This window comes from Asterias amurensis, chromosome 1 (assembly GCF_032118995.1).
Source record: "Asterias amurensis chromosome 1, ASM3211899v1".
NCBI lineage: Eukaryota > Metazoa > Echinodermata > Asteroidea > Forcipulatida > Asteriidae > Asterias > Asterias amurensis.
In genome coordinates, this window is record NC_092648.1 from 35,162,243 (window position 1) to 35,177,159 (window position 14,917).

At 39.8% G+C, this 14,917-nt stretch overlaps 1 protein-coding gene across 3 annotated transcripts in view; it reads right to left on the reverse strand.

Moving 5' to 3' along the window:
* LOC139938174 (dynein axonemal heavy chain 6-like) overlaps positions 1–14,917 on the reverse strand; it is a 98,724-nt gene that overhangs the window by 16,100 nt on the left and 67,707 nt on the right. For all 3 annotated transcript variants that reach the window (XM_071933575.1, XM_071933584.1, XM_071933568.1), the window contains 14 exons: positions 13,898–14,152; positions 13,268–13,399; positions 12,343–12,438; positions 11,863–12,003; positions 10,302–10,517; positions 9,502–9,620; positions 9,008–9,119; positions 8,164–8,285; positions 7,597–7,726; positions 4,476–4,590; positions 3,786–3,922; positions 3,209–3,555; positions 1,639–2,147; positions 828–1,067 (listed from right to left, as the gene is read on the reverse strand). In XM_071933575.1, the coding sequence (XP_071789676.1) occupies positions 828–1,067; positions 1,639–2,147; positions 3,209–3,555; positions 3,786–3,922; positions 4,476–4,590; positions 7,597–7,726; positions 8,164–8,285; positions 9,008–9,119; positions 9,502–9,620; positions 10,302–10,517; positions 11,863–12,003; positions 12,343–12,438; positions 13,268–13,399; positions 13,898–14,152 (2,671 nt within the window). The remainder of the gene's footprint in view (positions 1–827; positions 1,068–1,638; positions 2,148–3,208; positions 3,556–3,785; positions 3,923–4,475; positions 4,591–7,596; positions 7,727–8,163; positions 8,286–9,007; positions 9,120–9,501; positions 9,621–10,301; positions 10,518–11,862; positions 12,004–12,342; positions 12,439–13,267; positions 13,400–13,897; positions 14,153–14,917) is intronic.

The window sequence follows — 14,917 nt, forward strand, 5'->3', positions numbered from 1 at the left end:
TTAGACATTTTTTTTTGCCGGCTCAACAATACAGATACAGATAGAGAATACCCACTTTAGAGAAAGGTTGATCTTGCATTCTTGAAAGCAAATGATTGGGTTTTTGGGAAACACAAATTTATCTCATAACAATGCTTTCTTGTACCTGGTCATATAGTAAAGGTGATAGACAATAGATGGACACTACAGAATGGCAAACAAGAGTAAGGAAAAGATCCAGAGGTAGAACGAAATAAAGATGGAGGGATGACAAAGTGAAGATCACAAGGAAGAACTGGACCAGAGCGGATAAGAAAAGGGAAACATGTACATGGAGTAATTATGACAGAGGGCTACATCCTGCAGTGGATGGACGATGCCTAGGTACAAGGAACAAGCTACATTGCTTTTAGGGTGTCGTGGCCTAGCGGTTTAGAGCACTGAACTCAACGTCTGGTGATTCTGTTCAGCAGAGTGTGGGTTCGAGAGTCGTGACACTTGTGTCCCTGAGCAAGACACTTAACTACATGCTTCTCTCTACCCAACGGGTACCTGTGAGGGTAGAGATGGTTCTTGTAACTGATTTATCCGAGAAGCGATATTGGTTGCACAAGGCTGTGTACTCCCCAGGGAGCTGCGATGATTTAAGGAATGATTTAAGGCCCAGTGACCAGGGGTAATAATGTGAAGCGCTTTGAGACTCCCTTCGGGCGTAAAAAGCTCTAAACAAAAAAATAACTATTATTATTACTATTATTGCTTTTGTAAACAGATTTGTCAAACTGTATTCCCCAAACCTCCCCCTTTTCCCAACCCTAATTATGAACGATTTGGGAAAGAAACCTTACCAGGTGATAGAATGAAGATCAAGGGATGCTTAGCGTTGGACTCATCAAAGATCTCTTTCATCTCAAAGCCGCCAGTCGACAGGAACTTTGAACCCATCAGTTCATCCACGAAGAAGCGAATTGAGGACACCAGGGCGTCTTGGCGTAGCACAGAGATTAGGATCAGACGATCGAATGGTTGGAGGACCTCCCAGTTGAAGGGACTCCCAACTGAGCGGCTGGAGTCAGACTTAGACAATCCTGGAAGAGAAATATTTTTTAACAAAAGTTATGTATTTTGACGTATTTTTATTAGCATGAGAGCCAGGACAATTTCTATTGTATACTTGTATATAAATGGCAAAAAAAACAAATCTAATCTAATCAAATCAAATCTAAATCATTTAATTATTCTATTATCCTGACTTCGAAAATGCATTTTATTGCACAGATATTTTGATGAATTTAAATTTGTTGTTAAAAGATTTGTCTGGGAGTATGCCGAGTGTGGGCTCGAATCCCGGTCGTGACACTTGTGTCCTTGAGCAAGATACTTTTCTATAATTGCTTCTCTTCACCCAGGGGTATAAATGGGTACCTGCGAGGGTAGAGGTTGATAATGTGAATGAAAAGCCTTTGGAGCGATATAAACTGAGAAACATTTCAAGGGATGTTATTGTACCTATGACCAGGGCACTATTGTAAAGCGCATGGATACGGTTATTGTGAAATGCGCTATATAAGAGTTATTATTATTTATTTATTGGAGAACAATAACACAAAGCTCCATTGGTCAGTCAGCATTGAAAGTTTGCTTTTTGTAAGGCCTTACCTTTCTGAGAAGTCTTGAGTTCAAACTTGCTGGCCATCAATCTATACGGATCCGACGACTTAGCAAACGTGTGCCACTGCTCGACACAATTTAATATATACATGCACAGTCCATCAAACGGCTCCAGGGTAGCTGAGAGATACTGACACTGTTTCCACGCCTTCTCAGAAATCCACTTGGGTGAGATTGAGGTATATCCTCCTCCGGTGTGGCTTGGTCGGCTGTCGACCGACGAGACGGAGGACCTACGGGAAGTTGCGCTGCTGATGCGGTTAGTAGCTTCCAACCTCTGCATTGGGGTGAGTCCGTCGTGCTTCTCTAGGACCTCAGGGTCCATGCTCGCTGTGAGGACGCTCCCCTGCAAGAAGACCTGCCATTCTTTCTGGGAGATGCAACCCATCTGGGTGACAGTGTCTTTGATGACATGGGCATTAGAACGCATGATGCTGCTACACAGCATGAAGGAGAAGACGAGTTGGTGATGGGCGAACAATGCCTTGGAGACAACCCTGGAAGAGAGTGAATGTAGGAATCATCTCTAACATTAGAAAACAACAAATTGAAGTATTCTTTAACTAATTGCTCCACAGAGCCCTTCAGAGCTGCCCATTCTCCCTGATTACTGCAAAAAGTTCCCTGGAAAACCCCCAAATGTTTCCATGTTCGGATGAACAAATTTGGAAGATCTCTTACATTATGGAAACCTTTTCCCCACTTTGTTGAATGTTATCGGTAATTCTAATTGGTTAACTCAAAAATTAACCACCAGTTAATTGTCCTCACCTTCATCCTTTTAAAGCACCATCCTTTTAACAAATCTCTTTAACAATGTTGTTTTCCAACTAAATTGAAGGTTTGCCCTGGTATTTCTAGCATGGTTAGCAATTCCATGAGCACAACCGTCCTTTCCCATGTGACACCTAAGAGGGGTGTTGGTGCAACATCCATCGAGACAAGACGAGACAAGAGTCCATACTCTATACAATATTATAGCACTTTGACCTCCTCTACAAGGCACTGCAGCAGTTGATGAAGTCATTCAGAAAAGGTACACACCCTACTATCATTGGTGGATCAAGTAGCCGATCTTAATAATTATTTTTAAATTACCGACAAAATTAAAGGCAGCGGACACTATTGGTAATTACTCAAAATAATTATTAGCATAAAACCTTACTTGGTGATGAGTAATGGGGAGAGATTGATGGTATAAAACATTGTGAGAAACGGCTCCCTCTGAAAGGTCATAGTTTTCGAGAAAGAAGTAGTTTTCCACGAATTTGATTTCGCGACCTCAGATTTAGGTCTCGAAATCAACCATCTAAATGCACACAACTTCATGTGACAAGGGTGTTTTTTCTCTCATTATTATCTCGCAACTTCGACGACCAACTGAGCTCAAATTTTCACCGGTTTGTTATTTTATGCATATGTTGAAATACACCAAAAGGTCCAATGGTGTGTAAGTGCAAACAATAGTTTAATGGCCTGACTTTTCTATCCTAGCCGGGAGTCTTTCTCAAAGACTTAACTTATGATACAAAAGGTTTCATATTGATTTAATCCTTACCTATAGATACTCCCTGTGAGGTAGTCGACCATCTGCGTCAAATGCTTCACAAGTTCCCTGCCTTTCAGCATGGACCTGCTCATTCCAACACTCATAGCGGAGTCTCTTCCGCCCGTACTCCCTTTAGCTAGATCTGGGCTGTTTCGGGCACTCAAAGGTCGCATCCTACCGCTGAGGGGTTTACTGCCTCCTCCAGAGGAGGGGCGACTGTCCTGGTCATCATGGTGGGCGAGGTTGATGCAGGTACGGAACATATCTTGGAACCAGGGGAGTGAGAATTGGTACATGACGTCGATACCTGCTAGGTCGGCTAGAACAAAGTAGAGGACAGCCCCTCTGGTCGCAACCTGTATTATGAAAAAAATTAGTGAAGCTTTAGAGAAAGCTAGTGGGAAATCATGTTATAAACCTCTTGCATATGACGTTGCGTGCAAACAGCACCCTCACAGGGGCATAAAGGCATATTAATGGCTAAGAGCTGTGCATGACGCATACATGTTTAAGATTTTCTTGTACAATGACTTGCTTACTCACCATGCAATGCCTCAAATCCCATAATAATAACCTTGATACTTACCGGTAAGTATTTCTTTCGAGCCAAATCTATCTCTTTTTGCGTTTCCTCAGACTGCTCAACTCTCTTCTGGACTTCCTCGGACATCACCTTGCTCTTCTCTAAGGTATCCACAAGGTCCTGATCATCCAAGATGTGACCTAGAAAAAGAAAACAGTTTGACTTAAAATATGCAGCTACATTTATAACAAAAAATCTCCTTAATCTAAGTACCAAGAATAGGTCTTTTTGATCGCCGGTGCAGATGGGAGTAATAGTGAATGTCACTTGAAGTAAGTTCCACCAATCAAATGACAAGGATCTGTATGTCAGTTATATAATATAAAACAATGTGAGAAACGACTCCCTCTGAAGTGACATAGTTTTCGAGAAATAAGTTATTTTTCACGAACTTGATTTTTTGAGACCTCAGATTTAGAATTTGAGGTCTCAAAATCAACCATAATAAAAGCACACAACTTCGTGTGACAAGGGTGTTTTTTCTTTCATTAGTATCTCGCAACTTCAACGACCAATTGAGCTCAATTTATGCAAATGTTGAGATACACCAAGTGAGAAGAATGGTCTGTGACAATTACTAATAGTGTCCAGTGTCTTTAAGTAATTGTTCTTCCATTGATTGAGATATATGTAGGTTCAGTGTATTGCCTAAAATGCAGCTAAATGAATGGAGTCCGGTACTGACTATCTTACCCTCTGATTTCTGGAGTAAACTTAGAGATTTATCTTCTAGATCTCTGAGAGTAGTTAAGTCTCTAGCAATACTCTCCAATAACTCCCCTCTCTGTTGTTCAAGCACCGGTTGCTCCTGCGTTAAACAAAGGATTTAAATTAATTGAATTCATTCGTTATTAAAGACTTTAGCCATTTTAGAAAAACTCTGCTAGGGTGGAAAAGTGATGCCAATAAAAAAGATTTGTTTGCATTTATACCAAAGGTCTTTATGGCTCGCCAGCTGGTAGGCAGTTTGCAACAGCTTATTTTCTTTTCTTATGCATGAATAAAAGGCGGTAATATATCGTACAATGTATAGGGGTAGTTTTTTTCCCAGACATTTTAGATGTTGCTTCATTATACTAAATGGTGTATAGGACCCCCAAAACACATTTTTGGCCTGCACCACTGGTTATAAGTGAATACATGAACAGCTCTCACAAAATAGGAGCAATTTGATGTTACACATTATTAATATCAGATGAAGGACCCAGATGAAGGACCATTTCTGTCAGTCTTTGTATTTAATGGAGCGATGTATCTTACGAACAACAAATAATTATTTCTAAGAATGTCATACATGTTTTAGAGGTTAAAAAACCTAAGTTCGAAAACGTAATTATTACAAATCAAATGTTAATGTTTTAAAATGGATATTTGCACCGATTCACAATTAATAAAAAATTATGCTTTGTGTTATCGAATTAAGGTTTGGTCAGAGTTTTATTATAACCCGGTCATTGAAACATAAATTTCCACAAACTCACAAATGTATGAATAGTGTTAATATGTGTACTGTCTGAATATTTATTTTTCTTATAGTTTCATGAATGTGAGCAAATTTTTATTGTGATAAACAAGCGAAAATTATTGGGTAAATTTGTAACTGTATTGGGGTTGAACAAAGAAAAATATACTAGAGGAGGAGTTGAACCTGGGACCTTCGCAGTAACGTGCCAGCGCTCTACCAAGTGAGCTATCTAGCCCCGCTGTTTCTGGTCTCCCTATTTGTCATTATCTATGTTCTTGTGCCAGTCAGAAGCCATACAACTGTTAACTGCCATGTAGCCAGGGATCACACCCAAATTCATGATACAACCTCAGAAGCAGCTGCAGCCAGGGGATCACCTTAAGGGGATGCGATTATATATTTTAAATACCATGTAATAACCAAGGGATTGACTGGCTAAACGGTTAATTACTTGGCATTCAAAATAAAAAAGAGATATTGACAAAACAGTGCAACCGCCTCCTTAAAGGCGAGATAGCTCCGTCTGGAGAGCGCAACCACATTAATATTGAGGTAGCAGGTTCAAATCCTGTTCCAGTCAATTTTTCTCTGTTAAGACCTTGTAAAAATGAGTTTAAATTGTGACAGTTAAATTAATGCAGATTTGGACTGCAACTGGAGTGAGCTAGTACCCAGTAAACCTGCCACCAAATGAACATGACAAGTAAATTATCATCAAACACACCTTCACCAGTTTGGTCAAAATAAAACAGTTAGATTTTAATCAGTTTGGTACATGGTTATGTTTGCGTTAAACTTATTCGAGTTGTGCAACCCCCATTCTAGCAGACAAGTGGAACATTTTCTTCTTCTTTTTCCCGCCATAAACAGTATTTTGAAAAGAAATGTAAAATGGCCTGATGTTTTGACCCTAGAAGAGTCTTGCTCAAAGGCTAGGGTCGACACCTCAGGTCATTCACTATTTTTTCCTTTTATACCTATTGGTTGGCTTAAGCAGTTTGCACCAGCTAATTCTATTTTCTCTTGAATAAAAAGCTAACGCTATTCATTTTCTTCAGTTTTGTCAACATTTAATCAACTTTATAAGCTCAAGTGGATCAACCTTTTTGAGATGAAAGTGCCCTCTAGCTGTAACCAGGAATTTTCTTTGAAGTTAACTTCAGACTCATCGTTTCTTTTAAACATAAGTCACGTATGTGGTTGCCCTTACATGTAGTACTCTTAATGTGTGAAATGTGTCAGTTGGGCCGTATTTGAATTGGGGGCTACTGGAATGGCTAGGGCTGTTGCCAAGTGTAATGCGCACAATGACACGCTCATCCAGCTGTAGCCTAAGCCGCCAATTCAGACATGGCTTAAGTTCCAAGTGATAGGTCCCATATGATGTTACTTTAGTACATGTATAGGTTGTGGAAAACTTTTGTATTACTTGATTTTCCTTGACTATTTTCTTTGTAAGCGTTTTAACGGGTATGCCCTGGAAGAGTAAAATATGAGAAGTTTACATTAACAATATCAAAAATATACTCCAATAAATTTGAATCGATCTCACAAGCACATGTTCCTTGTTATGACAGTATTTGGGGAATTGTGGGAATTATACTCTTGAGTTATCATTGATTCTTCGGAACCTAGTCTCAATTACGTCTCAAGGTTAAAGGAAAGGTCTTAAACAGTAAGTCACTTGAAGTAGGTCTAATACCTTTAGGGTAAGTCTAAACTCCTTCAAGGCCCAGTATTTCACATGTTTATCCAATGTTCTATTTTTAATTGGTTTTTATTTTGCTTTCTTCGGAAAGCATTTTAAAAATAAAATCAATAAAATACATTGATTCCTAGTTTTGCAAGAACACACTACCCCCACTTTCCTATTGGCAACTACATAGGGTCATCGATACATGCCCCATGGGTTTCTAGATGGTTCTCCGCTCAATACGTAATAACTATTTTTATCCGTCCTGTTATTGGCGCTTGCGCTGCTTGGATGTTGAATAAAATAAAATAAAAAATTAAATAAAATAAAAATAAAACTGTATTACTTTCTTCAAAGCCAATGTTTTTTGACTTATTGTTGACTTGAGTGGAAATAAGAAACAACCAAGCAAACAAACGAATCGTCAAGTCCTTAAATGCAAGTCTCAAGTCCATCAGGGCAAGACTCAAGTCATTCCAGGCAAGTGTGTGCCTTTCAAGTCTTAGAGGGAACAGTCACATCTAACATGTCAGTCAAAGATTTATATTAGTTTGCTGCTAAAAACTCCATGAATACACTGAGTAAATCAACGGACATGCATGAACGATTTCATTTATTATTTATTTTTTCAGAAAAAAGTTGAAGAGTTCACTTGCCTGTTGGACGACGGTGGAGAGAAGTTGATCTTGTAATCCGTCAAACGTTACAGTGAAGTTGATGAGGATGACTTTGATACAGACAGCCGGTAAGTAGTGAGGGTTGGGAATGGTGGTCGTCATGTAGAGCCTAAAATAATTTGGAAATAAATATACTGGGATCAAACGAAAGAAGCTATAACATGGTTTTCCTGTTGGGCTTGGCAAGAAACAAAAAAAATAGTGGGTTCAGTTAAGAACTCAAAATCAAGCAAGCAACAAAACTCAGGGTTGAAACTCATGTAACCACAGTGCATCTTGGCAAACCTTGGGCAGACCATCATTCTTGCACCTTGCAAACCGTAACATGGTGCTATGTAAATAAATGGGTCATATATTTTGATAGCTCTGCGTGCTTTGAGATGCCTTCAAGAGCTGTATACAAGAATGGCATATTGTTTATTGTTGTTATTGTTATTATTATTGTTGAATCCAATGTAGCCCTTTACCTAGAGTGGCTTTTAGCCATGTTTTGTGCAAACTTGCATTAAAAAAAAAGAAAACAAAAAAGGAAAAAAAATTCCTCACCGGAAGTGATGATTATATTCAATCTCTGTGTCTCCGATACGAATGACATCTTGACCACCACGCCGGACGATCTCCTTCAGTAAGATGGGTCTTAGTCCAGGATCTAACACCTCAGTCACATTCTACAAGGAAATGAAGTCAATCAAGAAAACAATTGAAATGCCGTTTGGGTGAGGTAAAGTTTTGGTAATGTAAACATAAGGTACTCTCTGTTTGTCCTAACTACTACTTTTAAAAGGTTTACTCGAGTTGATAAAGCATGTTAGGTGAGGTTTGCAGTAGGACCATGTGAAAATCTCTTTTGAGTAGTGTTGGTTCTGAAACGAACCGGTGGTTGACAACTCACCGTTGCGATCAGTATGCTCGGATCATTTTCATGTGAATCAGAGCAGATACTGATGAGGATTACAGCATAATGATCAAAATGTAAAGTTGTCAATCACTGGTTCTTTTCAGAACCAACACTTCTCAAAAGAGATTTTCAAATGGTGCTACTGCAAACCTCATCTACACAAATGTGTAGTCCATGAGCAAGACACTTAACTATAATTGCTTCTCTCCACCCAGGGGTAAATGGGTACCTGTGAGGGCAGAGATGTTTCTTGTGATTGATTAGCTTAGTGTGCTACATATTTGGCTACACAGGCTGTATACTCCCCAGGGAGCTGAGATGGTTTAAGGAATGATTTAAGGCCCAGTGATCAGGGGTAATAATGTGGAAGCGCTTTGAGACATGGTGTATAAACCGACTATGATGCAAAGTTTCAAATCCTACTGGATAAAGCATGTGTAATATTGCCAAAACACTGGAAGGAATAACAAGGAACCAAAGAACAAAACTCACTTCAAGAAGAACCGGTTCTCCAACACGGATTGACGTCTCCAGGGTCCGCATGTAATTCGGGTCGCTAGCCTCCACCTTCTTCAAAGCAGATCCTTCCATCTCACAGATCCATCTGAAATTTCAAACCAAGTATGCTCAATCAGCCTTCGAAGGCGTACCACAACTTTCCCTCAGTTTCCTATTTGGTTTAAACATTACCTTCAATAGTGATTAGTTCATATATAGTGCATTTTACAAGTACGTATCAATTAGTGCCCTGGTCAACACCATTCCTGTAGTCTTTCTCAATTCCGAGCTGCCGTAGTGCCCCTTTCTTAAACACAATATCAACCTCTACCCTCGCAGGTACCTATTTATACCTGAGTTTTTGAGTCAGCTATAATAGGACCCAGGGCATAGATATGAGTGAATCAAAGTGACTCAAATCAAGATGAGTCTTTCTGTCTAGAGAAGCAATAAATTCAAGACGTATTTGAGGAGAGTCTGGAACCTACTTGTGTGCCTGTCCTTGAGGGTCAATCATAAGTGGCCATCGATGACCCATCTTAACAAAGATAGCATTCTCAGTAGAGTGACTGTCTTGAGGTAGGCCCTCTGTGTGCCACTTCCGTACCTATCAACAACAATCAAAAAGAAAAAAAGGCTAGGTTAGTTTGATAGATAAAACAATGAAGGTAGACTTTAATCAGCACTATTTCATCAGATGCAATAATAAAAAAGAAAGTTTTTATATAAACAGTCTTAAGAATGCTGAAGGCAAATGACGTCAAGTTTCAAATTACACTCTCAAAGAGTATGAAATAAAATGATATTTTACATCGTTTTAACTGAGCTAGGAGTAACTTTTTCTCCATTTTCATGAAAAGTCTATCATGTCTATTGGAAAATGAGTGTAGGCCTGGAAGTAATCTACTGCACCCACAGCAAGGGGAGATTTTTGAGACACTGGCGGCAGGCATAATGGTTCTTTATTGGTGGCCCCGAGCGTGCATGTTCAGTATTGGGCGCATAGGTCTGAGCATGTGCACTACTGGCGAGAACTGTGAAAAAGGACCATCAAAAAGTCGCCCATTGCGTGGAGCCCATTGCATGGAGCCCATTGCGTGGAGCCCATTGCGTGCTTTTGCTGTGGTACTGCAAGGTTCCATTACAAACTTCCCCATAGAAGTGCCCCTTTTACTTTTACCAGATGAAAATTCAAGACCTACATATGTATGAGTGAATCACAAAACTCAATTAGACCTTGAAGCCCATCCCCCCCCCCCCTCCTACGCTATTTCTTAAATGAACTCACAATATTAGGTTCCGTCATGGCTCCAACCAGGGTGTAACCCTCGGATACAGGGATTCTAAACTCCTTGCAAGCATTCCACCATTTCTGGATCATAACTTTCCTGTAGGGAGCGGTGAAGACAGCCAAGTAGGCAATGCTAGCTGCAGAGACTAACGTATCACCGACCACTCCCTTCAATTTAGATTCCAATTCTACCATGGAATCCTCCCAACGTATCTACAGAGGGAAAAAACAAATGAGTAATAAAGGAATCAATGTGTGGTGAAGAGGTTTTCAATTTGTGGTTTAAACCCAACGAGGCCTGGTTCTTGATAATTTTATCGAGACGAAGGCATAATAGTTGAAAACCGATTCAACACACTTTGATTCCCATTCAAAAATACCTTTTCGGTCAAAGACATCAACACTTTTGGTCAAAAGGTTAAATAAATGCAAACAAATCATTTCTTTCAACACAACACCCCTCCAGCTATGAAATGGTAAGGCCCTCCGTCGCCCCGAGGGTAAACAACTCCTTATAAGGGAATGCTGTGCGCGTCGCGTGTAGTGCGTGATGTGGCACAACTGTTTCAGCCGTTGCTCTCGACCAATAGGAATGAAGAAACTGTCTTAAAAGAACAGGTGCAAGCTCGTGTGTCACGCCCATGTTTCAACACTTTTTACTGGTCATAAACAAAGGTTTATACACACCCACGTGATGCGCTCTCCACCAATAGGAATAGCGAAACTGTCTGAGGTATTTATGAATCAAGACTTGCAACTCCAGTTTTACTCAGCAGTGTTATTAATATAAATAGTAAGAATAATAATAATTTGGGGGGCATATCAACCTCACTAATAGCTGAGAAGCTGAATTGCAAAGGACGTTGCTTCACTGTGGTTGATCTGGAGGCAGTACAAAGGGACCTTTGGCAGTAAGTTTATCAACCCACGGCATACATGACCATGGAGCACAGCAAGAGATCAAAACAATTTAATTTTTCCAGAGTGAAGTTTTCACGCTGGCAGATCGTGTGCTGGGAGATATCTGACAGTACACTACCACAACCAAGACCTAGAAGCAGACTTAAAGGGAAGGTACACGTTTGGTAACTACTCAAAACAAATGTTAACTTAAAAACTGACTTGGCAACGAGCATTGGAAAGCTGTTGATAGTATAAAACATTGTGAGAAACGGCTCCCTCTGAAGTAGCATATATTTTGAGAAAGAGGTAATTTCTCACTAAAATATTCCTACCTGAAAGCACACAAATTCGTCCAACAAGGTGTTTTTTCTCTCATCATTTTCTCACAACTTCGATGACCAATTGAGCTCAAATTTTCACAGGCTTGTTATTTTATGCTTATGTTGGGATACACCAAGTGAGAAGACTGGTCTTTGACAATTACCAAACGTGTACCTTCCCTTTAAAACTTGAATAAAATATCCATTCTGGAATTCAGCAAAGGTAACCGGTTTAAATACCTTACAATTAGTGAAGATGGTGGCTTTTGTACAAGAACTTTGTAGTATGCACTGAAAATATAAAATGTCACTTTATTGTAAAATGTTTTGATTACCTTCTCATCAGCTAGCGCAGTAATGAGCACAGAGGCCCTCTTGAGTCTGAGAGTGGTCAGTACTTTACGTTCTCGTAGTGATTCTCGCTGTGCCACGCTGTCATCATACTGATGCTGCAGCATCTGCAGATGTTCTTGAATCTGCATTGCAAAGAAACAAATCAAGGAGAAGTTTTGTGTGTACATCCGGGGCAGTTTGAGCGAGAAGCAATGTTTTGGCACTTTCAAAAAGACATGTATCAGGCATATAAACCAATGTGCCAACTGTACATGGTGCCGCCTGGACACTGGAGTCGATAGAAGATCAGATCAATAATCTCCATAAAGTTATAAGAATAAGAGCAAAGTTAAACAGAACATGATCAATCAAAGGTTCACCTTGGATGCAGAACTTGGTGTATGAAAATTGTGGAAAAAAAAACACCATACCACGTCTTTGACGGACTAAGTAGCAAAATGATCAATAAATGTCTAGTTTACCTTGGAGAGACTGGCTTGTTTTTCTTGCAGGCTCTCCTGAGCAAGCTTGAGAGCTTCCTTTGCTTCTTCAACTCGCTTCTGTTTTGGCTTCACCATCTACAAAATACACAAACATCAAGAAAGTTAGGTTTGTATTTAGAATTATCTAGTGGTTGCAACAAGATCCCATTCACAACATCAGACCAGGAGTCATCAATTTCAAATTTTGTATCCCTGCCGATCACATGGATAACATTAAAAGGTCAAAGTCTCCAGCAGAATGCATCATGAACAAAAAATTGACTAGAGTGGGATTCGAACCAACGACCTCGGGATTAACGTGCCGGCACTCTACCAACTGAGCTATCTAGCCCTATGTTGGCCTATGCCAGTCAGAAGCCATACAACCGTTAAAAGCCATGTAGCCAGGGATCACAACCAAATTACGATTTACAAATTACAAATTACCTGGGAAGCGGCAGCCTGGGGATCACCTTAAGGGGATGCAACTTTTTGTTTCAGATATCAATATAAACCACAAGGGAAACTGACTGGGTAAATTTGAAATGATTTTTGGAGTTGAACAGAGAATTGACTAGAGTGGGATTCGAACCAATGACCTCCGAAATAACGTGCCGGCGCTCTACCAACTGAGCTATCTAGCCCTATGTTGGCGGTGTCCCTATTTGTCAATCAATGTCTTTGTTCGGGGGCGGCAGTCAGAAGCTATACAACCGTTAACTGCTGTGTAGCCAGGGATCACATATTTATTTATATTTTATTACATATTATGCTTAATTTCTGCACAACAGCAGCATCCAACAAAGGCATACTCTATGCTGAGCAATAATAGCAAATGTTACTGGAACTACCATTTCACTCTCTTAAAATGTCGTTTCTTGTTTGTTACTCTTAGCTGAACCAGAGAGCCAAACTAATGGCCTACCTTGCAAACTTCCCCATAATGCTGCAGAGCTAGCACCCATTGGCAGATAGACTTGCAGGCTGACGACACTTGGCCCACAGTCTCTGGGACAAAGTCAGGCATAGACGTATACTTCTTGAGTCTGCTGAAAACCTGCATTATGGACATCAAGAAAATAATATAAAGCTGGAGTAAATATTTAACAGGGACTGGGAGATAACATATCAGTTTAAATATTAAGTCATTAGCCTGGTCCATTGAGCAGTGGCCTGCCACTAGTCCAGTCTTTACAACACAGTGAAGACTGGCTCCTCACACTGTTATTCCATACTGATCACAAACGTTTGGTCGTCAAAGGTTTCTCAAACGTTGAGGTTTCTCAAAAATAGGCATCCTCATCCCAAGTTTTAATTCAATTTCAAGGTTTGTTTTAACAAGTTATCTGTATCAAATTAAAATTGAAATTATATTTGTAACAACTGCTATAAATATTTTTATTTGAATGAACTTTGTACAAATATAAAATTAAAAAAATTGAGCCCATATAAAACAACAGTCTTAGGTTAAGTTGTTTTATATTTTCAAAACTCACGAGACTTGCACAGTTTATAGGGAGTCCCTATATTCCCTTGTGTACAGGATAAATCTTACCTTATCTGGTACACTATTCTTATCAAATGTGACGAGCCTCTTCAAGAAACCAGGATCAGCCAAGAGATGTTTGGATGTTGTCCAGTCAGGTTTGTGGCGAAGCAGGACACAGACTGCCGCCATGACGTGCTTGACTAGCTCTGGGGGGCTGAAGTAGACTCGGATTTCTGAGATATCTGATTTGTCCAAGGAATCTAAAGCCTCGATGGCTTCCTGCAGGGCTGGCATGACGGACTGGAGGTCTTGTTGGGCTTGCTGGTGGATGGAAAAACAACAACAATTATTGTTGACACCCATTCTTTAAAGACACTGGACACTGTTGGTAATTGAGAAGACCAGTCTTCTCACTTGGTGTATCTCAACATATGCATAAAATAAAAAACCTGTGAAAATTTGAGCTCAATTGGTCTTCGAAGTTGCGAGATAATAATGAAAGAAAAAACACCCATGTCACATGCTTTCAGATGCTTGATTTCGAGACCTCAAATTCTAAACTTGAGGTCTCGATATCAAATTCGTGGAAAATTACTTCTTTCTCGAAAACTATGTCACTTCAGAGGGAGCTGTTTCTCAAAATGTTTTATACCATCAACCTCTCCATATTACTCGTCACCAAGTAAGGTTTTATACTACTAATTATTTTGAGTAATTACCAATAGTGTCCACTGCCTTTAAGTCTGAAGAGTCAAAGAATTATAAGGAATTTCCTACTAAGTCGTCAGCTCTGACTCAATTTCCAAATCAAAAAAAGGACTATGCACACTGTCTGCAACATGTTCGTATGCTGAAGTCAGAACACCACAGGCACGATTCCTGGGATAATTGATTTATTGATTTATTGATTTCTTCTAATTATGAAGCCAAGATGTCTTAGTAAACCCAAACTTAATCATTATACTAGCCAAGAACCCCATGGAGAGAAGACAAGGAATGAAGGTTCAGTTTTAGACGTGGAAGGAAAACCCATGCAGTCAGGTAACAACTAAAAAACCAATCCACTAAATGCCCCTGGTGGGACTC